The 26,718-nt window shown below is 47.1% G+C and overlaps 1 protein-coding gene across 1 annotated transcript; it reads right to left on the bottom strand.

Annotated features, from left to right (window-relative positions):
* Window positions 1-767: 767 nt before the first annotated feature.
* Window positions 768-26,718, bottom strand: LOC100681146 (GDNF-inducible zinc finger protein 1-like). The gene is made up of 7 exons (XM_029058192.2): window positions 26,687-26,718; window positions 22,116-23,405; window positions 15,615-16,556; window positions 12,202-12,296; window positions 9,387-9,554; window positions 4,561-4,718; window positions 768-2,282 (listed from the first exon to the last, which is right to left on the bottom strand). Exons 2-7 carry the CDS (start codon window positions 23,402-23,404, stop codon window positions 2,040-2,042), a joined length of 2,895 nt encoding a protein of 964 aa, XP_028914025.1. The 5' UTR covers window position 23,405; window positions 26,687-26,718; the 3' UTR covers window positions 768-2,039.

A 26,718-nucleotide genomic window follows, 5' to 3' on the forward strand; every position in this document is an offset into this window, starting at 1 on the left:
AGCAGTTTGATTCCTCTTTTTGCAAAATGGTACTTGTTAAGTGCTATGTGCCAGGCACTGTATTAAGTGTTGGGGTAGATGTAAGATAAGCAGGTTGGACAAAGTCCATGTCCCACGTGGGGCTCACTCTTAATCCCCATTTTACATTTGAGGGAACTGAGACACAGAGAAGCGAAGTTACTTGCCCAAGATCACACAGCAGAACCAGGATTAGAACTTCCCAGGCCCATGCTCTTTCCACTAGGCCACACTGTTACTTCATTCATTCAATCCTATTTATTGAGCACTTACTGTGCACAGAGCACTATACTAAGCACTTGGGAAAGTACAACACAAAATAGAGTGACAATCCCTGCCCACAGTGAGCTTATAGTCCAAGGAGGTGGGAGGGGCGGTAGGAGACAGAGATCAATACAAATAAATAAAATTACAAATATGTAGAATTTTTACCAATTATACCCACTCTAAGGTAATCAGGTATCTAAGGTCATTCCACCTACACAGACGGTCAATCGCTTGCTGATAGCACCTGAATAAATGAACCCCTTTAAATAAAGGCAGAATGCAGGAGTAAAAGACTAAGTTTTGAACTGTTAGAGTTTCAACGATTAAAGGATGAATTCATACATACAATCCAGCCGCAAGACATTTTCAGCTATACTAGAAGAACTAACGCTGCTAGTTAAGCTCTTAGAACAAGGGCTTAACAAGTACCATAATTATTAATTAGTTCAACCAAAGTTAAGGCCACTAGCTACAGTACTGTGTCTGAACAATATAATGTGTTTATTGCCTGACAGCAGAAGGGAAATTAAGTGTCTGGAAAGTACTTTTTTTTTTAATCAATAAGAGCTTTGAGTCTCCCTTCCTTATCAATATGGTTCTCCATTACTTCAAAGTTGGAAATCATTTATGGACTTAGTCCAGTGCTCTGTACATAGTAAGCAATGGATAAATACCATTGATTGAATGCTACATAAAGAATCTGTTAAAGCATGGGTGTCAGAGTCAGGAGTGCCACCATATTCGAGGCTATCCCAAGTGGGCAAATGGCAGATTGGAGGCAGCAGAAAAGGAACCTGGACTTGCCAACTGGCCGGCACCAATTGCCTTGGGTGGTTCCGAGCCCCAAGGCCCAGGGAGAACATTCCCCCAGTCTGCGACGGCTCAGAACACCTCCATCTTGCCTAACCACCTTGCTCTCGTTCCTCCCTTCTTCCTTCCCACCTCCCGCAGCTTTCGTGATTGACAAAGCTGGGCCAAGCTCTGAGAAGGGCAATGGGGCCCAATGCAGGCACCCTAGAGGGGCAAGGAAGGAAGCAAGGGGAGGAGGGACAGCCTTGGTCCAAACCAGTGACATGTAAGTGCTTAGTACAGTGCTCTGCACACAATAAGCACTCAATAAATACCACTGATTGACTATCCATAGGCTACTCTGCAGTTAACGTAGTTAAAATGTTTAAATAGGTTACAATTGCAAGATATAAACCAAATAGCATGAGTAAAGGTCTGTGCTTAATGTAGTTAAAATGCTTCAATAGGTTACATTTGCACGATATAAACCAACCAGTATGAATAAAGGTATGACACAGAGTTGTGAAATATAGTGCATACTTATATTTGTAATTAGGAAAAGTTTCAAACTCTAGCACTATATGGTACCAGTTCCTGTTTCTGGATTTATCAGGTTTCTAGATAACAATCGCCAAGAAAATATGTACAAATAAATTAGTCTTGGGTAATTGATCCAGCAGAGCTCTTCATTCCTAAAACTTAACAGAGTAGAAGTATAAGCATAAGGACAGTAGTTTATAGAATTAGTACATATAGTTTAATAAACAAGGATTGTTGTTGGTTAATGTAATAAATTCAAACTGTAAAGAGGACCAGAGACTAAAATCTGTTCCCAAAACTGATCTCTGGGGATGATACTATCTCCAACAGATGCCTTACTGAAGTTTTAGAATGGAACTTTGATTTCAAATTGTGTAAATTCATTTTTCATCAAGAGATTGTGCTTTATTTTCAGGATTTTTGCATTACAAGAAAACCAGAGGGGGGTCATTGGGATGGGAAACATGGTTAGGGGCCCTAGCTTCAGCTGTTTTGACAACTGCGTTTTCTGGCTTATAAAGTCTACCTTGGTCTACCGACCAGATTTCAGGCATGGGTTCCTCGCTTGTACACACGTCTGTTAAGGTTTCAATTTTTGACCAGTTATGGTCTTTCTTGGTCGTGAGGTCTATCAAAAAACTCCTCCAGTGTGCAGTCCGGTCATGAACCTACGATAAATCGGGGGAAAAAAACACAAGGTTCAACAAATGATTTCAGGAAACGATTCTTGCAGATTCCATCTAAACTCACCAGGCTCCCGCAAAGAGAAATATCTCAGAAATTCATTATTAGTCTCAGAGATTCGACTATAGGATGTATGTGTTTGGCTGAGAGGCAGGACCGGATAGCACCTGGGTGGGCTTGTGTGGGTACCTGGGCGCATTCTGGGGGATAGTTGGCATGGACAGGGGCATGAGCAATTGCCAAGGACAATGACACCTTCGGCCAAACGCTGGATTTATTTCATGACTCCGGCGGTTTCTATGGCAGGCGGTCACAGGCAGTTGTATTCATTTACTGAAGCAGTGTGGCTCAGTGGAAAGAGCCTCCGCCAGCCTCTGGCTTGGGAGGCAGAGGTTATGGGTTCTAATCCCGGCTCTGTCACTTGTCAGTAGTGTGACTTTGGGCAAGTCACTTTACATCTCTGTGCCTCAGTTATCTCATCTGAAAAATGGGGATTAAGACTGTGAGCTCTACATGGGACAACCTGATCACCTTGTATTCCTCCCAGCACTTAGAACAATGCTTTGTCCTTAGTAAGTGCTTAACAAATACCATTATTATTATTATTATTATTTAATCATATTTGTTGAGCAATCTCTCAAGGAAAATGTTCCAGTCTACCAACAAGGTGGGGGAATTAGAATTGTTTATCTCCAAAGTCAAAACAGGAATTTTCTTGAGGAGAGGATCCCACATTACCTCATCAAAAGAAAAGAGGAAGTTGCTCAGAATGAAGGATTCTCTGATGGGCTGGGAACTGAGGGGAAGAGTTTGGGAAGCATTTGAGAGTTTAGATTCCTTTGGCTATAAAAGGCACACAGTTTTGGTGCCAAGTCTACCAGAGGCCAGCGGGCTGATTTAATAAAGAGGATCCATCAATCCATCAGTCACATTTATTAAGCCGTTACTATGTGCAGGGCACTGTACTAAGCATTTGGGAGTATATGCCGTAACACAGCTGGCAGGCCCATTCCCTGCCCACAGTGAACTTACAGTCTAGAGGGGAGCTGCTGTAAATCATGATCCCACTCTTTTTTTCTTTATGACACTTGTTAAGCACTTACTTTGTGCCAGGCACTGTTTTAAGCCCTGGAGTAGATACAATGGGGCTCACAGTCTTAATCCCCATTTTACGAATGAGGTAACTGAGGCACAGAAGTGATATGACTTGCCCAAGGTCACACAGAAGACAAGTGGCGGAGGCGGAATTAGAATCCAGGTTCTTCAGACCCCGAGGTCTGTGCTCTATCCACTAGGCCACGTTGCTTCTCCACTCAAGAATCCTCCAACGGTTGCCCATTCATCTTTGCATCAAACAGAAACTTCTTATCACTGGCTTTAAAGGACTCATGAGGTCGCCCTCTTCTATCACACCACACTGACTGATCTCCTAATACGGGCCAACTTGCTCGCTGTGCCCCAATCTCGCCTATCTTGCCATTGACCCCTTTCCCACACCCTCCCTCTGGCCAGCAACTCCCTCCCTCTACATATATGCCAGACCACCTCTCTCCTCACCTTCAAAACTTTACTATAAGGTCACAGCTCCTCCAAGAGGCTTTCCCCAATTAAGCCCCCTTGTCCCCGACTCCCTCTTGCTTCTACATTATCTATGCAGCACTTGGATGTGTATCCTTTGAGCCCTCAGTATTCACCCCACCCTCAACCCCACAGCACTTATGCATGAATCTGTAAATTACTGATTTATATTGTCTGTCTCTCCCTCTAGATTTTAAGATCGTTGCGGTCAGTCTGTGTGTAGAGCACTATATTAAGCTCGTGGGAGTCTACAATATAACAACAAAACACAGTTCTTGCCCACAATGAACTTACAGTCTAGAAGAAAATATCTACTATTGTATGGTCCTCTCCCAGGTGCTTAGTTCAATTCTTTGCACATAGTTCAGCGTTCATTAAATACCACTGATTATCATTATCATTTTAGGTACCTCCAAGCCCACCAGAGCCGTCAGCACCCCCCTTTCACTGTGACCCCTCCCGGGTTTATCCCTTTCATCTTATGACACTTTGACCAGCAGGAAGTGTGCTCTTTGTCCTCTTGGGCTTCTAACTCTAGCAGCTGTGGATTACAAAGCAATAGAAGATTCGGTATTATGAGAGCGATGGTAAGGGTTCAGGGTGATTAAATCTCTATCGGAATAACCGCCCATTTAAAACTCAAGCAAAGGAACACCCCACTTGGGCTTCAGGGATGTCACCTACCGACACGTGTCTCCTCAGCGTAGACATGTCCGTAAAGGTTCGCTCACAAGCCCGGCACTTGTATGGTTTTTCTCCTGTGTGAATTCGCTGGTGCCGTCTCAGGGCTCCTTGCTGTGTGAATGTCTTCCCACACTGCTCACAAAAATAGGGGCGAGTCTCTGAAATCAGAAGCCAAAGCCGATGAGATAATGTCCTTCAACACCCAAATCCTAAAACAAGAGCTGCCTGAAGCAAAGTGGGAAACTCCACTACTATTATTACTAATAATTGTAGCATTTGTTAAGCACTTATTATGTGCCAGGCATTGTACTAAGCGCTGGGTTGGATATAAGCAAATTGGGTTGGACACAGTCCCTGTCCTACATGGAGCTCACAGTCTCAATCCCAGTTTTACAGTTGAGGTTACTGAGGCACAGAAAGGTGAACTGACTTGCCAAAGGTCCCACAACAGACAAGTGGTGGAGCTGGAATTAGAACCCATGACCTTCTAACTCCCAGGCCTGTGCTCTATCCACTACGGCAGGCTGCTTCTAGGGAAATCCAGGACAACATCAGCCGGCTACCAGCCCACAGGTTCCTGGAACTAGATGCCAAATGGTTCTGATAGTGGTCTGGAGCACAAGATCTTTTCAAATTGTTTTTCATCCAACCCTTTATTTCGTCACTCAGAGGGACCGGGTGGGAAGCTGGGAATGGAGAAACAGTGTGGCCTGGTGGAGAGAGTAGAAAACCTATAAAAATTCACGACAGGGGCAAGTCACCACATAATTGCTTTGATAAAACAAATCTTACAAAGTCAGTAAAAAAAAAAGATGAGCAGCACAAAAGTAAAGCAAATATGCAAAACTGAAAAGCCATAACAAAATTATTAGGTTTACACTACACAGTTAATCACAACAAAATACAATACATTTTTGTGGCTTTTTCAAAACAACATAGATTTTAAATTACAGCACTTGAAACAACAACAAAAAAATCCTACTAGGAGTCAGAAGGACCTGAGTTCTAATCCGAGCACCACCACTTGTCTGCTGTGTGACCTTGGGTAAGTCACTTCACCATTCTGTGCCTCAGTAACCTCATTTGTAAAATGGGTACTAAAAGTATGAGCCCCAAGTGGGAAGGGGCTGTGTTCAAACCAATTAGCTTGTACCCACCACAGCACTTAGAACGGTGCCTGGCATATAGTAACAGCTTTACAAATACCTCGATTAATATTACTTTACTTCTCTATGCCTCAATTACCCCTTTGTTCTACCTCCTCTCCCTGCCCCACAGCACTTGTGTATATGTACATATTTACGATCATAATTCTATTTATTTTTATTAATGATGATTATATATATCTATAATTCTTTTTATTTATAATAATGCTTCTGATGCCAGTTTACCTGTTTTGATGCTTGTCTCCTCCCTTCAAGACTGTGAACCCGTTGTGGGCAGGGATTGTCTCTATTTCTTGCTGAATTATACTTTTCAAGTGTTTAGTACAGTGCTCTGCACACAGTAAGCACTCAATAAATACGATTGAATGAATGAATAAAATAGGAATCAAGACTGTGAGTCCCATGTCCAACCTGACAACCTTGTATTTACCCTAACACAGTACAATACCTGGCACACTGTAAGCGCTAAGAAATACCAACTGGGAGGTGGGGGGGGAGAACAAGGGTTCAGTGGAATGGTAGAGAATAAACTCAGGCTCCTGATTCTACCATCTAAAATGGGGAAATTTACTGTTCAAAATGGGGTCTGAACCTTTCAGCATTCAACCCTATGTGTGAGGCCTCCTCTCTTCCTCCTCCACCTGCCTCATGTCTGAGTCTGGCCCACACTCCCTCCTGGAGCCTCTCTGTGCCCTACTCCACAGCCCCAGAGGCTAGGACTGACAGGATCCCCATTTGGGAATCCAGTCATTATCATCAATGGTACTTATTGAGCATCTATTCATTCATTCATTCATTCATTCAATAGTATTTATTGAGCACTTACTATGTGCAGAGCACTGTACTAAGCGCTTGGAATAAACAAGTCGGCAGCAGATAGAGACAGTCCCTGCCGTTTGAGGGGCTTACAGTCTAATCAGGGGAGACGGACAGACAAGCACAATGGCAATAAATAGAGTCAAGGGGAAGAACATCTCGTAAAAACAATGGCTACTAAATAGAATCAAGGCGATGTACATTTCATTAACAAAATGAATAGGGTAATGAAAATATATACAGTTGAGCAGACGAGTACAGTGCTGAGGGGATGGGAAGGGAGAGGGGGAGGAGCAGAGGGAAATGGGGGGAAAAGAGGGTTAAGCTGCGGAGAGGTGAAGGGGGGGCGTTAGAGTAGAGGGAGAAGGGGAGCTCAGTCTGGGAAGGCCTCTTGGAGGAGGTGAGTTTTAAGTAGGGTTTTGAAGAGGGGAAGAGAATTAGTTTGGCGGAGGTGAGGAGGGAGGGCATTCCGGGACCGTGGGAGGACGTGGCCCAGGGGTCGACGGCGGGATAGACGAGACCGAGGGACGGCGAGGAGGTGGGCGGCAGAGGAGCGGAGCGTGCGGGGTGGGCGGTAGAAAGAGAGAAGGGAGGAGAGGTAGGAAGGGGCAAGGTGATGTAGAGCCTTGAAGCCTAGAGTGAGGAGTTTTTGTTTGGAGTGGAGGTTGATAGGCAACCACTGGAGATGTTTAAGAAGGGGAGTGACACGCCCAGAGCGTTTCTGCAGGAAGATGAGCCGGGCAGCGGAGTGAAGAATCGACTGGAGCGGGGCGAGAGAGGAGGAAGGGAGATCAGAGAGAAGGCTGACACAGTAGTCTAGCAGGGATATAACGACAGCCCATAGCAGTAAGGTAGCTGTTAGGGTGGAGAGGAAAGGGCGGATCTTGGCGATATTGTAAAGGTGAAACCGGCAGGTCTTGGTAACGGATAGGATGTGTGGGGTGAATGAGAGAAATGAGTCAAAAATGACACCGAGATTGTGGGCCACAGTGATAGGGAAGTCTGGGAGAGGACCGGGCTTGGGAGGGAAGATGAGGAGCTCAGTCTTGCTCATGTTGAGTTGTAGGTGGCGGGCCGACAGCCAGGTGGAGACGTCCCGGAGGCAGGAGGAGATGCGAGCCTGAAGGGAGGGGGAGAGGACGGGGCAGAGATGTAGATCTGCGTGTCATCTGTGTAGAGATGGTAGTCAAAGCCGTGAGAGCAAATGAGTTCACCGAGGGAGTGAGTGTAAATGGAGAACAGAAGAGGGCCAAGAACTGACCCTTGAGGAACTCCAACAGTTAAAGGATGGGAGGGGGAGGAGGCGCCCGCGAAGGAGACCGAGAATGACCGGCCAGAGAGATAAGAGGAGAACCGGGAGAGGATGGAGTCCGTGAAGCCAAGGTGAGATAAGGTGGAGGAGGAGGGGATGGTCAACAGTGTCAAAGGCAGCAGAGAGATCAAGGAGGATTAGAATGGAGTAAGAGTCATTGGATTTGGCAAGAAGGAGGTCATGGGTGACCTTAGAGAGAGCAGTCTCGGTAGAATGGAGGGGACGGACAGAAGCCAGATTGGAGGGGGTCCAGGAGAGAATGGGAGTTAAGGGATTCTAAGCAGCGATTGTAGACTACTCGTTCTAGGATTTTGGAAAGGAAGGGTGGCAGGAAGATAGGGCGATAACTGGGAGGGGAAGTGGGGTCGATAGCGGGTTTTTTTAGGATGGGGGAGACGTGGGCATGTTTGAAGGCAGAGGGGAAGGAGCCATTGGAGATTGAGTGGTTAAAAATAGAAGTTAAGGAAGGGAGGAGGGCAGGGGCGATGTTTTTAATAAGGTGAGAGGGAATGGGGTCCGAAGCGCAGGTGGAGGGGGTGGCACTTGCGAGGAGGGAGGAGATCCCCTCTGAGGATACTGCAGGGAAGGATGGAAAAGTAGGGGAGAGGGTTGGGGGGGGGTGACTTTGGGGAGCTCAGACCTGATTGTGTTGATTTTTGTAATGAAGTAGGTGGCCAGATCACTGGGGGTGAGAGATGGGGGAGAAACAGGGGGCCTAAGGAGAGAGTTAAAGGTCCGGAACAATTGGCGGGGGTGACGGGCATGGGTATCAATAAGGGAGGAGAAGAAGTTTTGCCTGGCGGCGGAGAGGGCAGAGTTAAGGCAGGAAAGGATAAATTTGAAGTGTGTGAGGTCGGCTTGGTGCTTGGACTTTCGCCAGCAGCGCTCAGCAGCTCGAGCATAGGAGCGTAGGAGGCGGACAGAGGAGGTGATCCAGGGCTGTGGGTTAGTGGAGCGAGAGCGGCGGAAGGAAAGGGGGGTGAGAGAGTTGAGATGAGTAGAGAGGGTGGAGTTGAGAGCGGAGACCTGATCATCGAGAGTGGGAAGTGAGGACAGGGTACAGAACACTAAGCATTTGTGAGACAGCAATCTAACCCCACCCAGCCCAGTGGGGTTATTCAGAAATGGAAGGAACACGCTCCAGTATCTATCAAGCCCTCTGCCTGGAGCCCAGGTCAGGGAGCAGGTGTCCTCCCAATTCTCCATCCTTGCCACCCTCTACTCACAGCCCACCCCTCCTTTCCTATTCCAGCTCTAAGGTGGAAACACATTTTAATAATAATTATTATTACAATACTTGTTAAGTGCATACTATGTTCCATTGAAGCTATTCACTTCAAAGCTGTGAGCCCCATGTGGGACATATACTGTCTGTACCCCAGTGCTTAGTACAGTGCCTAGCACATAGCAAGCGCTCAGTAAATACTACTAAAAACAACAACAAATACCTCTCTTCAATATCAGTGAGTGTATTTGTTTAGGCTCCCTGCTAAGATCGCCAGAGTTACTTTATTCCCGAGAGTTGTCTTTACCTGCATGGACATTGCTATGTTGGGCTAAAGAGGCTCTCAGTCCAAATGTCTTCCCACACACATCACACTTATATGGCTTGGCTCCTAGATGACACCGCTTGTGGCATTTTAGATATTCATTGGTGGCGAAATGTTTTCCACATACATCACATTTAAAGAGGCGTTCTCCTAAAAAGAGACAACGCAGTTGTGATGACTCAATCTGTGCAATGCTGATGATTTCCTCATATTCACCCCGTTGGCCTGGCTAGGTATGTCACCTCCTTCCACCACTTTCCTTCAAAATAGCTTCTGACAACTTTTTCCCTAAGCTTCTTGACTGTGCAAGCTCCCCAGTTACCCCATCCCTGTTGTAAAATTTTCTCCATCATTCTCTGTTCCTGCTACATTCTAAAGGCTTTGCGCTTGATTGAAACCCAGGCTGACACAATGGATTTCCCCTTGGGGCAAGTTGAAACTGAAATGAAAAAACCCAGAGGCACATTCTTTCTGTGCCACTCTGAAAACCTAGGAAAGAAACTGTCATGGCTGGGTATTTTTCCCCTGTCTCTACTGACAAAATACTGATATCTGCCTAATTTCAATGGGATGGAAATGACAAGTTCTGCTTTGTCCACTTTCCACAATCACATCCTCTGTTCAATCGATGTAATTTGTTGAGCACTTAAAGCATGCACAATACTTTACAAAGCGTTTGGGGGGATTGCAATATGAGAGAGTTGGTAAACTAGATCCCTGCCCACGAGAAGCTTGCAGTCTAGATACTATTCCCACCAGTATGAAGATGATATTTCGTTATTAAGTTGACTACTCAACTATATGCCTATTACAAGGTACCTATTCTCCAGAAGCTAAACACAATATACTATAAGCTCATTATGGCTGGGAAACTTGTCTGCTAATTTTGTTGTACTGTACTCCCAAGAGCTTAGTACAGTTGATTGATTGATTGATAATATTAGAACCCAAGTAATAGTATAATTTATATTAATGGTCTCCCCCCTAGGCAGGTCTACCAACGCTGTTGTATTGTGCTCTCTCCAAAGCACTTAGTACTGTGTTCTACACAGTAAATTCTCAAATAAATACCACTGATTGATAAGAATGCTCAGAGATATGCAACTTTTTAAATGGTATTTGTTAAAAGCATTCACTATGTGCCAGACACTGTACTAAGCGCTGGGGGAGATACAAGTTATTCGGGTTGGACACAATCCCTGTCCAATTTAGGGCTCACAGTCTTAATCCCCATTTTACAGATGAGGGAACTGAGGCAGACAAGTGAAGTGATTTGCCCATACAGCAGACAAGTGCTGGAGCTGGGATTAGAACCTGGGTCCTTCTGAATTCCAGGCCCATGCTCTACCCACCAGGCCATGATGCCTCGTAGTATTTGCCACCACAACTGCATAAGAAAGGAAGCCAGGTAAGGCAGTGATCTCAGTCTTATGGATGGGGAAACGGAAGCACAGGACAAGTGACTTGCCCAAAGCTCCGGTCCAAAGCTTTTTAAGGAAGTTCATTCCCAAAGGATTTTATCCAACCTCTTTGCAAAGTTGACTCTAGTTTTCATTAGTCAATCTTTTGGTGGCCAAAATGGGACTAGCCAGAAGACTTTGCCTCTGGATCAAAAACTTTAACACACATGAGCACTCCCCCGAAACCGACATGAGGAGCGCGTGTCTTTGAGCCACACACAACTTGGTTCCCTCACAGTTACATTCCCGGTAAATGCCGCTCCTGGAAGTCCAAGTGCTTAGTACAGTTCTCTGCACATAGTAAGCACTCAATAAATACGATTGATTGAATAAATGAATGAAAGTCCTGGATCTGCTCAGAGGAGTCTTCAGGCCTGGCTAGGCCACCAAATGACTCTGATCTCAGGCAGGTTCCGCAAGCTTTGCTTCCTGTCTTGGAGGTGAGGAAAATAATTTGTCATCTCCTCCAAAAGGGAGAGTGGATGAATAACAAAAAGGAAGCATTTTTCGTGGCCTGGTAGAAAGGGCACAAGCTGGGAGGGAGAGGACCTAGGTTCTAAATACCGGCTCTAACACATGCCTGCTTTGTGACCTTGGGCAAGTCACTTCACTTCTCTGGGCTTCAGTTTCCTCAAGCGTATAATGGGGATTCAATACCAGTTCTCCCTCCTACTTAGTCTGTGAGCTCCATGTGGGACAGGGACTGTGTCCAACCTAATTAACTTGTATCTACCCCAGTCCTTGGAACACTGCTTGACACACAGTATACATTTAACAACTATTATTACTGTTATATCATCATCTTCAGCTCCATGCTGAGAAGCAGCCTGGCCTATTAGATAAAGCTCAGGCCTGGGAGTGAAAAGGACCTGGGTTCTAATCCCGACTCTGCCACTTGTCCGCTGTGTGACCCTGTGCAAGTCGCTTAGCTTCTCTGTGCCTCAGTTACCTCATCTGCAAAATGGGGATTAAAACTGTGAGCCTCATGTGGGGACAGGGACCAAGCTGATTTGCTTGTATCCATCCCAGCGCTAAGTACGGTGCCTGGCAAAGAGTAAGCGCTTAACAAATATGAAATAAACAAGCACAGAAGAAGTTATGCCAATGAAATCATTACTACTTTAAAGAGGATCTGACTGCCGGTTTACCTAGCAGCAGCACAGGTTGTTCTATCTGGGAAGCCACGTGATCCGGCAGGCCGTGAGTCTGCAGAGCTAGCAGCATTTAGTCCTGTCAATCATCTGCATTTGCAGAGGGATAATTACACAGAAGCAGGTAAGTGGTGGCTCTCTGTCTGATGCTGATGAATAATCAGCCCTATGGTAGTAGATACACACCCGTGTGAGTCCTCTTGTGACCTGTTAATTTGCCTTTATCTGCAAAGCAGGCCCCGCAGTCTTCACAAATATATGGCTTTTCTCCGGTATGAGACCTGCATTCAGTAAACAGAGATGAGCATTAAGTGTCAATACTGAAGTGAGAAACCCACAAGCGATTTCATTTTGACTTTTCCAAATAAATGCATGGGTCCTCATTGGCTAGTTGTCCAAATAGAGACAAGTGGGGATAGTCTTCTAAACTGTGAGCCTGTTGTTGGGTAGGGATTGCCTCTAACTGTTGCTGAACTGTACTTTCCAAGCGCTTAGTACAGCGTTCTGCAAACAGTAAATGCTCAATAAATACATCTGAATGAATAGTCTATTGTTTAAAATGATCATTATAATGATCATGGTGTTAAGTTCTTATTACATGTCAAGCATGTACTATATGCTAGGGTAGATATAAGATGATCAGGTTGGACACAGTGTCCCTGTCCCACAGGGGTTCTGAGTAGGAGGGAGATCCGGTATTGATTCTCCATTTTACAGGTGAGGAAACACAGGCCCAGAGAAGTGCAGTGACTTGCCCAAGATCACACAGCAGGCAAATGGCAAAGCCAGAACTAGAACCCATGCCCTCTGACTCCCAGACCTGTGCTCTTTCTCCTAGGCCATGCTGTTTTTCAAAGCTTAAAAAGGACAAGGAACTATTGAAGTCATGGCCCAAAGGACAAGGGACTATCGAAGTCATGGCCCAGAGTGTTCAGCTAGTCAAGTTTCTGGACAAATCCTCCCATTTCACAGGACCACCTGTGAAGCAAAAATGGAATCTTCCGTTATTTTCTAAGGTTTGTGCAAGTCGGAGTTCCACCATCTGGAGAGACGACCTTCAGAGAAAGGTCAAGGGAATACACTTGTCCCGGTGATGGGGAGCTAAGCATCTCCCACACACAGGCCCTTCTGATGATGCAGGGAAGGGCACACAGATGTGCCCACATTATTCTCACTTCCCTTCAAAGCCTTATAGTCAATTACTCTCCCCACCTTCAAAGCCGAACTGAAGGCACATCTCCAAGAAGCCTTCCCTGACTAAGCCCTCATTTCCTCTCCTCAAACTCCCTTGTGTCTCTCTGACTTGCCCCTTCATTTATCCCCATCCCAGCTCCACAGCACTTATGCATCTACCCGTAATTTATTTATATTAATGACCATCTTCCCCTCTAGACTGTAAGACAGTATGGCTTAGTGGAAAGAGCATGGACTTGGGAGTCAGAAGTCATGGATTCTAATCACGGCTCCGTCACTTGTCAGCTGTGTGACTTTGGGCAAGTCATTTAACTTCTCTGTGCCCCAGTTACATCCTCTGTAAAATGGGTATCAAGACTGTGAGCCTCATGTGGGACAACCTGATTACCTTCTATCTCCGCTAGCGCTTAGAACAGTGCTTGGCACATAGTAAGCACTTAACAAATGCTATCATCATCATCAGGGGAATGTGTCTGTTAAATTGTATTCTACACTGTAAGCGCTCAATAAATATGACTGACTGACTGAATTAGGCTTAGACGCAATTCGCTTACGTATGAAGCTTTCTGGAGCAGATAAGGCACTTCTCCTCAAGGAGATGCCAGCCCAAAGCACCCTAGGGCACACTCCACTAAAAGACCCAATCATCTGCCGCCTCCCTCCTCCTCTGCCCCCCGCGGTCAGTAAGCATTCTTTCTCAGCTAGGTCCTCCCTGTCAACAGCACCAACCCACTTGTGCTTTGTCTGGATCTGAAGGATGACCATGGGAGGGTCTCTCAGCTCCTCCCCCTGCCAAAGTAGCAGTTGTTGCCTCCCAATCATCAGAGGTGTGGAGGGTCGAGTCCACCCTCTTGGGAGGGGTTCGGGGGTGACGGGCTTCCTGAAACTCTGCCAGACACACGGCAGCCACTGCTCCCTGCGGGGACAATGACATTCCCTTCTCTGCTCCTTCCCGAGACACTCAGAGGGTATCTGAGGATGGTGGGGGAAAGGTTCAGAGAAGAAGGACCTGGGGTCGAATCCCAGGTCCATCACTTGCCTGCTCTGGAGGCTTGATCAAGTCGCTTCACTTCTCTGTGCTTCAGTGCTCTCATCTGTAAAATGGGGATTGAGTGTGAACCCCACTCAACATCAACTTTGTGGGATATCAACTTTGTTCAACCTGAGTAAGTTGTATCTACCCCAGTGCTTAGTATAGTGCCTGGCACATAGTAAGCGCTTAACAAATACCATTAAAACAAAAAATTTCATATGGCAGGTTGGGAGATGGGTGGGAGATAACCCATATACCCGCAGTCTCCCTAGTCATTCTGTGTTGAGAATGAGAAATCAAAATATTACTTTTCTTCCTTTCTAAACATAGCATCCCTTCTTCCACTTCCAAAGTCCTTTTGACATAAAAACCCTTTCATTTAACATTTACACCTTAATTTAACTGGCAAGATATAAGAAATCTGAAGCATCATCTTTTAAAGTTTCCAAATTATTCATTTTATATAATCTCCACTTGCAGAAGTCGGGAGACAACGCAAGTAATAACTTACAGAATAGATGGCATAGTCTTTGCAAGTATCCCAGGCAAATGTTCTACTTAAGAAGCAGCGTGGCCTAGTGGGTAGAGCACAGATCTGAGAGTCAGAGGACCTGGGTTCTAAACCCAGCTCTGCCACTTGTCTGCCGTGACACCTCGTGCAAGTCACTTCACTTCTCTGTGCCTCAGTTTCCTCACCTGGAAAATGGGGATTTAGACTGTGAGCCTTATGTGGGCTAGGGACTGTGTCCAACCCAATTCCCAATTATTTTCTATCTACCTCAGTGCTCAGTACAGTTCCTGGGACATAGTAAGTGCTTAGAAACTACCATGAAAAAATGTGACTTAAAACTGGTCGCTTTGATGATTTAAATAAGTGCTACACTAATTTTCATGGGGTTTTTTTGCTTTGTTTTGTTGAATGAAATAAAGATTTTGTTTTGCAAAATGAACCACCTTGAGCAAGATAAAGAACGAAAAGTCCATTTCTGATTCCAGACCTAAAAAGTCATTCCTATTCCTATATTTCTAGGAATCCCACCTCTGCCCCTTGGCTGCTGTGTGGTCTTGGGGAAGTCACTTCACTTCTCTGTGCCTCAGTTACCTCATCTATAAAATGGGGATTGAGACTCTGAGTCCCACGTAGGACTGGGACAGTGTCCAACCCAATTTGCTTGTATCCACCCCAGAGCTTAGTAGAGTGCCTGGCACACAATAAGCGTTTAACAAATACCACAATTATTATTCCTATTTCTAGAAATTTGATACGTAGGGTAAAGGCAGATAGAAATTTGGGTGAGGAGAACATTGAGAAGGGGAAAACAAACCAAAACGGCCGGACCAGGGGCATGAAGTGACCCAGGGATAGGCTAACCTGGTATGAATCTTAAGTTGGGAGGGTTGGGCAAATTTGGAGTGACAAACTCCACATTCATAAGGTTTCTCTCCAGTGTGCGTCCTCATATGAAATACCAGTGCTGTCCTAGAGCTCAAAATCTTTCCGCAGACAGAACAGAGGGGCCGTTTGACTCGTCCCTCGTGCTTCCGCACGTAGTGCGTCCTGACATCTCGCTTTCGCTTGAAGGTGGCATTACAGAGGGTGCAGGCAAACTGCCTCTCTTCCGTGTGCACACAGGCCCGATGTTCCTTCCAGCTGTTGTAGCTGGCGAATGACTTGCTGCAGATCTCGCACTGGTACACTTTCCCAGGGAGAGACTGATGCACATCCTTGCAGTGATCTACGTATTTTTTCCGGGAGACGAACTGCTGGTCACACTTATCGCAGGTTATCACGTAAGTTGACTTTTTTGCTTCTTCCATCTCGGGTACCGTCTTTCCTTTAAAGTCTTCGTCCGATTCATTATCTTCTGTCTCTTTCTCATTTGACGAGCCATCATCCGTGCAAACCTCCTCTTTCTCCTGGCTGTCCTCCGGCTCAGATTCCGGATATCGTATGTCATAGTCGCCCTCCTCTTCACCCTTCACACTCGTTCCTTGGTCTTCATCATTGCCTCCCTCTTCTCGACTGGCTTCCATTTCATCGTCATCATCTTTGTCCTTTTGGTCTTTTCCGTCGCGCCTACAGCCAATTTTGGTAATGGACAAATTGCCGGCTTCCTCTTCATAGTCCAAGTTGTCTTTGTCTCCTGTCTCTGTTTGCAACTTCTCTGTCCGCAACTTGGTGTCTGACGTCTGAGCCCACGTTTCTTTGGTGACGGCGATTTCATAGTCAGTGCTCTCCGATCTGTCTGGAGGTGGTACCACCATCCAGTAGACTGGCACAGGTTTCCTGTCTTGTCCGGATTCATGGATTTTTCTGTGGGGGAAAAAAAAACCAACCGAAATGTAATCAGAGAATTCACTCATTTGTATTCATTGAACCCTTACTGTGCGCAGGGCACTGTACTAAGTGCTTGGGAGACTACGATATAACAATAACCAGATACAGTCTTTGCCCACAATGAGCTTACAGCCTAGAGAAGACAAATCCTCCCACATGAAAAAGCATAATTTGAAACAGAAGTGGAGTCGACCTTCCCACCACCTTTATTTTTTCAAATTTTGGTGTCTGGAGAAATCACTTTTAGACGAGAGGTCAAAGGCTTCATATCCTACTAAAAAAAACACAAAACTTTCTTTGAAGCTCACTGCATTCCCGAGCTATCATCCCCTCACCCATGTCCCCCTCCTGCCCAAACTCCTTGAAAGCGTTCTCCAAACCTGCCGCCCCCATCTCCTCGCCAACTCCTTTCCTCACCCTCTCTTGTTCACGACAAGTGTCCCCAACCACTGAACAGCCCTGCTGCCTCACCCGTATCAATCATATTTACTGGATGCTTACAGTGTGCAGAGCACCGTACTAAGTACTTGGGTGAGAGCAATATAAAGAGTTGGAAGACACTTTCTCTGCCCACCTCCCTCTTAATCAACCAACAATAGTTACTGAACGTTTACTATGTGGAAAGCACTGTACTAAGGGTTTGGGAGAGCACAATATGACAGTTAGCCCTCAACATCTGGGGCTTCATTTCCTGCCAGGCTTGCACATCCACAGCAGGAAAGGAGGCCAGAAGCAGTAACAGGGTGAGCCTCCTCTCCAGGTGGAACCTTAGGTGGAAGTGTCAGCTGTGGCTATCACTGTTACCACGACTGCCACTGATGGATTCTGGGCTGTGAGGGGTCCAAAACTCTGCCGTCCCTTCAGCCGCTCTGACCCACTACTTCTTCATTTCTACTCTGTATATTTGTCCTTATCTTTTATGGGGTTTTTTGGTTTTCATCATTTCAATACCTGCTGTTTCTCCTACTTAGACTATGAGTCCCACTGGGACAGGGACTGTGTCCAGCCTGATCATCTTGTACATACACCGGTGCTGAGTATTGTATTTGCCATTCATTCATTCATTCAATAGTATTTCTTGAGCGCTGATTATGTGCACAGCACTGTACTAAGCGCTAGGAATGTACAATTCGGCAACAGATAAAGACAATCCCTGCCAAATGACGGGCTCACAATCTAATCGGGGGAGACAGACGGACAAAACCAAGACAACATAATCACGATAAATAGAATCAAGGGTATGGACACCTCATTAACAAAATAAATAGGGTAATAAAAATATATACAAATGAGCACAGTGCTGAGGGGAAGGGAGGGAGGAGGAGCAGAGGGAAAAGGGGCTTAGCTGAGGGGAGGTGAAGGGGGGAAGAGGGAGGGAGCAGAGGGCAGAAGGGGAGCAGAGAGGGAGCAGAAGGAAAAGGGGTAGCTCAGTCTGGGAAGGCCTCCTGGAGGAGGTGAGCTCTCAGTAGGGCTTTGAAGAGGGGAAGGGAGTTAGTTTGGTGGAGGTGAGGAGGGAGGGCATTCCAGGACAGCGGTAGGATGTGGGCCAGAGGTCGACGGCAGGATAGGCATGAACGGGGGACAGTGAGGAGGGGAGCGGCAGAGAAGCGGAGTATATGGGGTGGGCAGTAGAAAGAGAGAAGGGAGGTGAGGTAGGAGGGGGCAAGGTGATGGAGAGCCTTGAAGCCAAGAGTGAGGTGTTTTTGTTTTGTGTGGAGGTTGACAGGCAACCACTGGAGGTTTTTAAGGATGGGAGTGATGTGCCCAGAGCGTTTCTGCAGTAAGATGATCGGGGCAGCAGAATGAAGAATAGACTGGAGTGGGGAGAGACGGGATGAAGGGAGATCAGAGAGAGAGAGAAGGCTGACACAATAATTTATTATTTCTCTGCTGCCCACCCATCTTCTCATCCTTCCCTTATCCTCAAGGGACTGTGTGTAATTACTACCCATGAACTCCTTCCCAATGTTTAATACAGCGCTTAAATTCTATTACTACTAGTATCCTACAAACCAGATTCTGCCCCTTTCACTCCACTGAGACCACTCGCTTCAAAGTCACCAGTGAAGATCTTCTTTCCAAATCCAACAGATTTTTTTTTAATGGTTATTGTTATGGGCTTAATATGTGCCAGGCACTATACTAAGCACTGGGTTATATGCAAAGTTGGACATCATCCATGTCCCATGTGGGGGATCTTTTTTTGAAATACTGCTCTGCATACATCCCCTCTACTCTTCAAAACTCTCCAATGCTTACCCACTCCCCTTGGCCTCGTGCTAAGTCTCCTGACTTCTGACTCAAAGGCTTCCGTCAAGTGTCTCACTCATACTTCTCTCTTGGAGGAATGGCCTAATAGTGTGGCCTAGTGGACAGAGCATTGGCCTGGGAGTCAGAAGGACCTGGGTTATAATCCCAGCTCCACCACTTGTCTGCTGTGTGACCTTGAGTTAAGTCACTTCACTTCTCTGGGACGTAGTACCCTCATCTGTAAAATGAGGATTAAGACTGTGAGCCCCATGTGGGGCGGGACTGTGTCCAATCTGACAACCTTGTTTCTACCCAGCGCTTAGAATAGGGCCTGGCACGCTGTAAGTGCTTAACACACATCATAAAAACAACAGCAGCAACAACAACAAAAAAAACCCAGCGATCACCCTTGCCCACTGTCCTCCGTGACACCCGGAGCCCGTACCCTCGACAAGGCATAGCCACCTGGAGCCACAAGGGATTTAAGCAGTGGCAGCGGATGGACTCTACCAATTTTAAAACCTTGGAATATGCCGGGACTCTAGATAGCCTAGGCAGTCGCACCCTGAGACCCAAAGTTCCCTTTCACTACTGGACTTGTTGGACTCATATACATATCTGAAATTAATTTATATTAATGTCTGTCTCCCGCTTTTGACCGTAAGCTCATTGTAGGCAGGGAATGTGTCAGTTTTTTGCTGTATTGTCCTCTTGCTCTGCACAGTGTAAGCACTCAATAAATGACTGATTAATTGCCTAATTCTGTACTTTTTATGTGGCTTTGTACAGATACTATTTCATCTTAATAATGATGGTATTTGTTAAGCGCTTACTATGTGCTGAGCACTGTTCTAAGCGCTGTGGGAGATACAAGGTAATCAGGTTGTCCCTCGTGGGGTTGGGGATGAGGCAACTGAGGTACCAAGAAGTTAAGTGACTTGCCCAAAGTCACACAGCTGACAAGTGATGGAGCTGGGATTAGAACCCACGATCTCTGACTCCCAAGCCCAGGCTCTTTCCACTAAGCCACGCTGCTTTTCTATATAATTTATATTAATTCATTTATTTATATTAATGTCTGTCTTCCACTCTAGACCATAAGCTCGTTGTTGGCAGGGAATGTGTCTTACCTATTATGTTTATCACTATCTGATTTTGAGACTGCGACACCTCCTGGAAAGCCAGGGGCCACGACCATCTCTCACCTCTGCAGCTTTCCCCAAGTGCTTAGGACAATGATCTGCACATAGAAAGTGCCTAGACACCCTCTTACTAAGACTACCTCTCCAATCTCTTCGCTCACTGAACTCCAGCTCACACTCTTCATGCCTCCCAAACTAACCTACCCACCGCCCCTCCACCTCATCTCTCCAGCCTCTGCCCTTCTCATGCAAAGAAATCCTCCGCTTATTCAAACTCCTTACCTTCAAAGCCCTTCCAAAGTCTTACCCTGTTCCAGGATGTCTTCCCCATTGAATTTTTCTTTGCCCAGATCATACACTCTCTACTTCCTCCTCAGCAATTTTATCGATCAATCAATCAACCGTACTTTATGAGTGCTTACTGTGTGCAGCGCACTATACTAAGCGCTTGGGAGGTACAATATAACAGAGTTGATAGACACATTCCCTGCCCATGTTTTATGCTACTTCCTGACTCATAACCACTTGGGTTACTTCTGTATCACCTGATTTACCTAGTCTTCTATTTAAGTAGTTATTCACACATTCCCTTCTTCTCCTCCAGACAGTAAGCTCCTTGTGGGCAACTTTGTTGTACTGTACTCTCTCAGGCACTTAGCACATAGTAAGTGCTCAATAAATACCAGTGACTGATTGATTGTCCCTACCTGTCCATCTCCCCAAGGGTAGGGTTCAGGGCTACTAATTCTATTGTATTTTCTCAAGCACTTACCTAATCTGTGGCAGACTCAGAATCAATCAATGCTTTTATTGAGTGCTTACTGCATGCAAAGCACTGTACCTTACTTCAGTGTTAGAGTACATCAAAAGAGAGTTGGTATACACATTCCTTGCCCACAAGAGGGGGAGGGAGACATTAAAATAGATGACGGATAGGTAAGTCCGTCATAGGATAAGGATAGGGGAAGCAGCGTGGCTCAGAGGAAAGAGCCTGGGCTTCGGAGTCAGAGGTCATGAGTTCGACTCCCGGCTCTGCCGCTTGTCAGCTGTGTGACTGTGGGCAAGTCACTTAACTTCTCTGTGCCTCAGTTACCTCATCTGTAAAATGGGGATTAACTGTGAGCCTCACGTGGGACAACCTGATTACCCTGTATATACCCCAGCGCTTAGAACAGTGCTCTGCACATAGTAAGCACTTAACAAATACCAACATTATTAAGTGAGTGCTATGGGGCTGAGGGCAGGGTGAACATCAAGTGCCTAAAGGGTCCAAATCCAAATCCTTCCCAAATCCTTGGAAAGCAGCACGGTTTAGGGGAACAATCCGGGGCCTGAGAGTCAGAGGACCTGGATTCTACTCCTGGCTCCACCATTCATTTGCTGTGTGGCTTTGGGCAAATCGCTTCACCTCTTTGTGCCTCACTTACCTGATCTGTAATATGGGGATTAAGACTGAGCCTCATGTGAGACATGGACTGTATCCAACCTGATCAGCACTTAGAACAATGCTCAGTGCTTAGAACAGTGCTTGGCACATAGTAAGCGCTTAACAAATACCATTACTATTATTATTATTATTAGCTTGTATCTGCCCCAGTGCTAGTACAGGGCCTAGTACATAACAAACACTTAACAAATACCATTAAAAAAATAATTCAAGGGCAGAGAAGACACAGAAGGGAAGGCAAGAACCCCGGACAAGCCTACGTTGCACAGGCTTGCAGCCCAAGGTTGATGGGTCGAGGAAGACTTTCATCTGCTGGGTGAGCCGGCCCAGATATTTCCCCACCATGCTGAAAGGAGCATAGCGTAGTGGAAAAAGCATGGGCCTGGGAGTCAGAAGGTCATGGTTTCTAATCCCAGCTGCTTCACTTGCCTGTGTGAACTTGGGCAAATCACTTCACTTCTCTATGCCTCAGTCACCTCATCTGTAAAATGAGGATTGAGACTGTGAGCCCCACATGGGACAGGGACTGTGTCCAACCTGATTAGCTCCTAACCACCTCAGCGCATAGTACAGTATCTGGCACATAATAAGCGCTTAACAAATACCATCATTATCATCATTACCCTGGCACACGGGGAGCGAGCATGGCCCCAACGGACGTCGGGGAGATGCCAGCCGGAGGAGAAAGGGCTGTACCTCACGTGGGTGTTGTAGGCAGATCGCTGGGCAAAGCAGGCGGGGCAGTCTCCACATTTATAGGGCTTCTCGCCCGTGTGGGTCCGGATGTGGACCGTCAGACCGCACTTGGAGCTGATGAGCTTGTCGCAGTAGGGGCAAGCCTGCGGGGTCCTTTTCTTCTCGTGTACCCTGCGGACGTGGTCGTTGATGTCCTTCCGGCGCTTGAACCTCTTGTCACAGACGGCGCAAGGGAAGCGCCGCTGGTCGCTGTGGACGGTGAGCCGATGCTGCCGGAGGTTCTGCCTGTTGGAGAAGAGCTGGAGGCACAGATTGCAGCTGTACTGGACGACCACGTGGATCCCGTGCTCCGCCTCCATGTGTGCCTGGTACGATTTGACAAAATGAAAGGGCCGGTTGCACTTTTCACAGGCGTAGGTCTCTGACGGGGCCGGGGAGGCGCCGGGCAGGGGTCCGGGGCCACGGGCCACGCCTAGGGTCTCGTAGCCCTCCTGGCCTGACCGCACCTTTCTGATGACTAACCGGGTTTCTCCGGGGTCCGCCCCGGGGCGAAGCCGGGGGAGGGGACCGCTCTTCTCCGGCAAGCTGGCAGCCCGTGGGGAGCCGCTCTGGGCTGGGCCCGTTTGGACTCCCCGGGTCCTCCCGGTCTTCCCGTCCGTGCCGACCGGGTCGGCTCGGTCGGGGCCCCCCGCCTGGCCTTCGCGGGGCTTGCCGCCGGATATCACCGGCCCACGTTTCCGCCCCTCCCACAGCTGCCTCTTCACGGGCGTCACGACGACAGGGGCAGAACCGCTCCCCCGGGCCAGCTCGGACTGGGGGTGACGGGCCCAGGGGGCCCCACTTTCACACACCTGAGTTTTCCAGTGCACACTTAGATCCAGGCCTCCCATTTCACCTTCTGCCTTCACCTCTTCGCAAATGTCAAGAAGATCCTTGCATTCCAGTCTCTCAGCCACCTCCCGCATCCGCTGCAGTTTCTCCGGCTCAATCTCCATCTTGGCGGTGTACACGAATTCCAGAAAGGAGGTGAACTCTTCTGTGTAGATATCATCCAAAACAACGGTCCGCCTTTTAACGTCCGTCATCTCGTCTCTGAGAAAGAGGCCCTTGAAGTAGTTGCTTGAGGCAGCCAGGACCGCCTTGTGAACGGGAAACTCTTCCTGGATCCCGAGGTGCACCGTGTGGACTGTTACATCACAGAAGTGGCCAAATTGATACAAGGAATGCAAAGCACTCAGGAGGTTGGAAGAAGCAACTTTGGATTTCATCAATATTTTCTTTTTCTCCATCCTGGAAGAAGACAAATACAATAAACAAGTACAATAAGGTTTAAAGGCATTCAGAGAAACCTTGGTTACTTTCCCTTCGCTTTGAGCTTCCTAGCATGGAAATCTTCAGAAAATTCCCTGGCATAAACACAAGTCCAGTCTTAGGCCACCAGGATACGAGCTGTACTTGGGTGTTACAGCTGATACAGGTCAAAGCTAAGGAGGAGGACAGGAAATGTCTTCACACCCGATCCATCGATGGTGTTTATTGAGCGCTTTCTGGGTGCAGAGCATTTGGGAAAGCAGGAATTTACCTGCAGAGGTACTCCCCATAGCAACAATTCTGGACTATGCTGAAAAAGTTCTGACGTCTGGCTGGTTGAAGCCACATTCTAGAGGGGAAGACAGACACTAATACAAGCAGCGTGGCTTAGTGGAAAGAGCCCAGGCTTGGGAGTTAGAGGACGTGGTTTCTAATCCCGACTATGCCACTTGTCTTTGGGCAAGTCACTTCACTTCCCTGTGTCTCAGTTCCCTCATCTGTAAAATGGGGATTAAGACTGTGAGCCTCACGAGGGACAACCTTATTACTCTGCATCTACCCCAGCGCTTAGAACAGTGGTCTGCACATTCATTCATTCAATAGTATTTATTGAGCACTTACTATGTGCAGAGCACTGTACTAAGTGCTTCGAATGTACAAATCGGCAATAGATAGAGACAGTCCCTGCCCTTTGACAGGCTTAGACAGACAGTCTAATCGGGGGGGGGGCAGACAGACAAGAACAATGGCAATAAATAGAGTCAAGGGGAAGAACATCTCATAAAAACAATGGCAAATAAATAGAATCAGGGTGATGTACATAGTAAGCGCTTAACAAATACCAACATTATTACTTCACTTCTCGGTGCCTCAGTTACCTCATCTGTAAAATGTGGGGAAGACTGTGACCCCACGTGAAACAACCTGATTACCCTGTATCTCCTCCAGCGCTTAGAACAATGCTCCGCACATAGTGAGCACATAACAAATACCAACATTATTATTATTCTCTGTGCCTCAGTTCCCTCATCTATAAAATGGGGATGGAGACTGTGAGCCCCACGTGGGACCACCTGATTACCCTGTATTCATTCAATAGTATTTATTGAGCGCTTACTACGTGCAGAGCACTGCATCTCCCCCAGCGCTTAGAACAGTGGACTCTGTCCTCTCCTGGTTCTCCTCTTACCTCTCTGGCCGATCATTCTCGGTCTCCTACGCTGGAGCCTCCTCCCCCTCCCATCCTTTAACTGTTGGAGTTCCTCAAGGGTCAGTTCTTGGCCCTCTTCTGTTCTCCATTTACACTCACTCTCTCGGTGAACTCATCCGCTCTCACGGCTTTGACTACCATCTCTACGCAGATGACACGCAGATCTACATCTCCGCCCCTGTCCTCTCCCCCTCCCTTCAGGCTCGCATCTCCTCCTGCCTCCGGGACGTCTCCACCTGGATGTCGGCCCGCCACCTAAAACTCAACATGAGCAAGACTGAGCTCCTCATCTTCCCTCCCAAGCCCGGTCCGCTCCCAGACTTCTCCATCACCGTGGATGGCACGACCATCCTTCCCGTCCCGCAGGCCCGCAATCTCGGTGTCATCCTTGACTCGTCCCTCTCGTTCACCCCACACATCCTATCCGTTACCGAGACCTGCCGGTTTCACCTCTACAATATCGCTAAGATCCGCCCTTTCCTCTCCACCCAGACGGCTACCTTACTATTACGGGCTCTCGTTATATCCCGGCTAGACTACTGTGTCAGCCTTCTCTCTGACCTCCCTTCCTCCTCTCTCGCCCCGCTCCGGTCTATTCTTCACTCTGCTGCCCGGCTCATCTTCCTGCAGAAACGATCTGGGCACGTCACTCCCCTTCTTAAACAACTCCAGTGGTTGCCTATCGACCTCCGCTCCAAACAAAAACTCCTCACTCTAGGCTTCAAGGCTCTCCATCACCTTGCCCCTTCCTACCTCTCCTCCCTTCTCTCTTTCTACCGCCCACCCCGCACGCTCCGCTCCTCTGCCGCCCACCTCCTCACCGTCCCTCGGTCTCGCCTATCCCGCCGTCGACCCCTGGGTCACGTCCTCCCGCGGTCCCAGAACGCCCTCCCTCCTCACCTCCGCCAAACTGATTCTCTTTCCCTCTTCAAAACCTTACTTAAAAATCACCTCCTCCAAGAGGCCTTCCCAGACTGAGCTCCTCTTCCCCCTCTACTCCCTCTGCCATCCCCCCTTTACCTCTCCGCAGCTAAAGCCTCATTTTCCCCTTTTCCCTCTGCTCCTCCACCTCTCCCTTCCCATCCCCACAGCACTGTACTCGTCCGCTCAACTGTATATATTTTCGTTACCCTATTTATTTTGTTAATGAATTGTACATCGCCTCGATTCTATTTAGTTGCCATCGGTTTTTACGAGATGTTCTTCCCCTTGACGCTGTTTAGTGCCATCGTTCTTGTCTGTCCGTCTCCCCCGATTAGACTGTAAGCCCGTCAAACGGCAGGGACTGTCTCTATCTGTTGCCGACTTGTTCATCCCAAGCGCTTAGTACAGTGCTCTGCACATAGTAAGCGCTCAATAAATACTATTGAATGAATGAATGAACAGTGTTTGGCACATAGTAAGCGTTTAACAAATACCAACAGCATCAGTATTATTCTTCTCTGGACCTCAGTTCCCTCATCTGTAAAATGGGGTGAAGACTGTGAGCCCCACCTGGGACAACCTGATGACTCTGTATCTCCCCAGCGCTTAGAACAGTGCTCTGCACATAGTAAGCGCTTAACAAATACCAACATTATTATTATTACTTCACTTCTCGGTGCCTCAGTTACCTCATCTGGAAAATGGGGTTTAAAACTGTGAGCTCCACGTGGGACAAACCTGATGACCCTGTATCTCCCCCAGCGCTTAGCACAGTGGTCTGCACATAGTAAGCGCTTAACAAATACCAACATTATGGTTATTCTTGTTAATGAATACCACCGAATTAATGCTCTGCACACCGTGAGCGCTCAGTAAATACGACTGCATGAAGGAATGATGTAAATACAACTGAATGAACTAAATACGGTTGCATGAAAATACAATTGCATGAAGAAATGATCCAAATACGACTGAATGATCTAAATAGGGTTGCATCAAATGATCATTCCTTCATGCAATCGTATTTATTGAGCGCTCACGGTGTGCAAAGCATTGTACTCAATGAATGAATGCGGAGGGGAAAGGGAAAAGGGAAGGGAGAGGCGTCCAAAACGCAGACACTCACCCGAGGCTGCAGGACTGGCTGCAGCAGGCCCG

This window comes from Ornithorhynchus anatinus, chromosome 1, assembly GCF_004115215.2.
Source record: "Ornithorhynchus anatinus isolate Pmale09 chromosome 1, mOrnAna1.pri.v4, whole genome shotgun sequence".
Lineage (NCBI taxonomy): Eukaryota > Metazoa > Chordata > Mammalia > Monotremata > Ornithorhynchidae > Ornithorhynchus > Ornithorhynchus anatinus.

Coding starts and splice junctions, on each gene's coding strand:
- LOC100681146 (XM_029058192.2), bottom strand. CDS start 23,404: ATGGAGAAAAAGAAAATATTGATGAAATCCAAAGTTGCTTCTTCCAAC. Junction 12,297..15,614: donor CAACTTAAGATTCATACCAG/GTTAGCCTATCC, acceptor TACTGAATGCAG/GTCTCATACCGGAGAAAAGC. Junction 9,555..12,201: donor TCACAAGAGGACTCACACGG/GTGTGTATCTAC, acceptor GTCTCTTTTTAG/GAGAACGCCTCTTTAAATGT.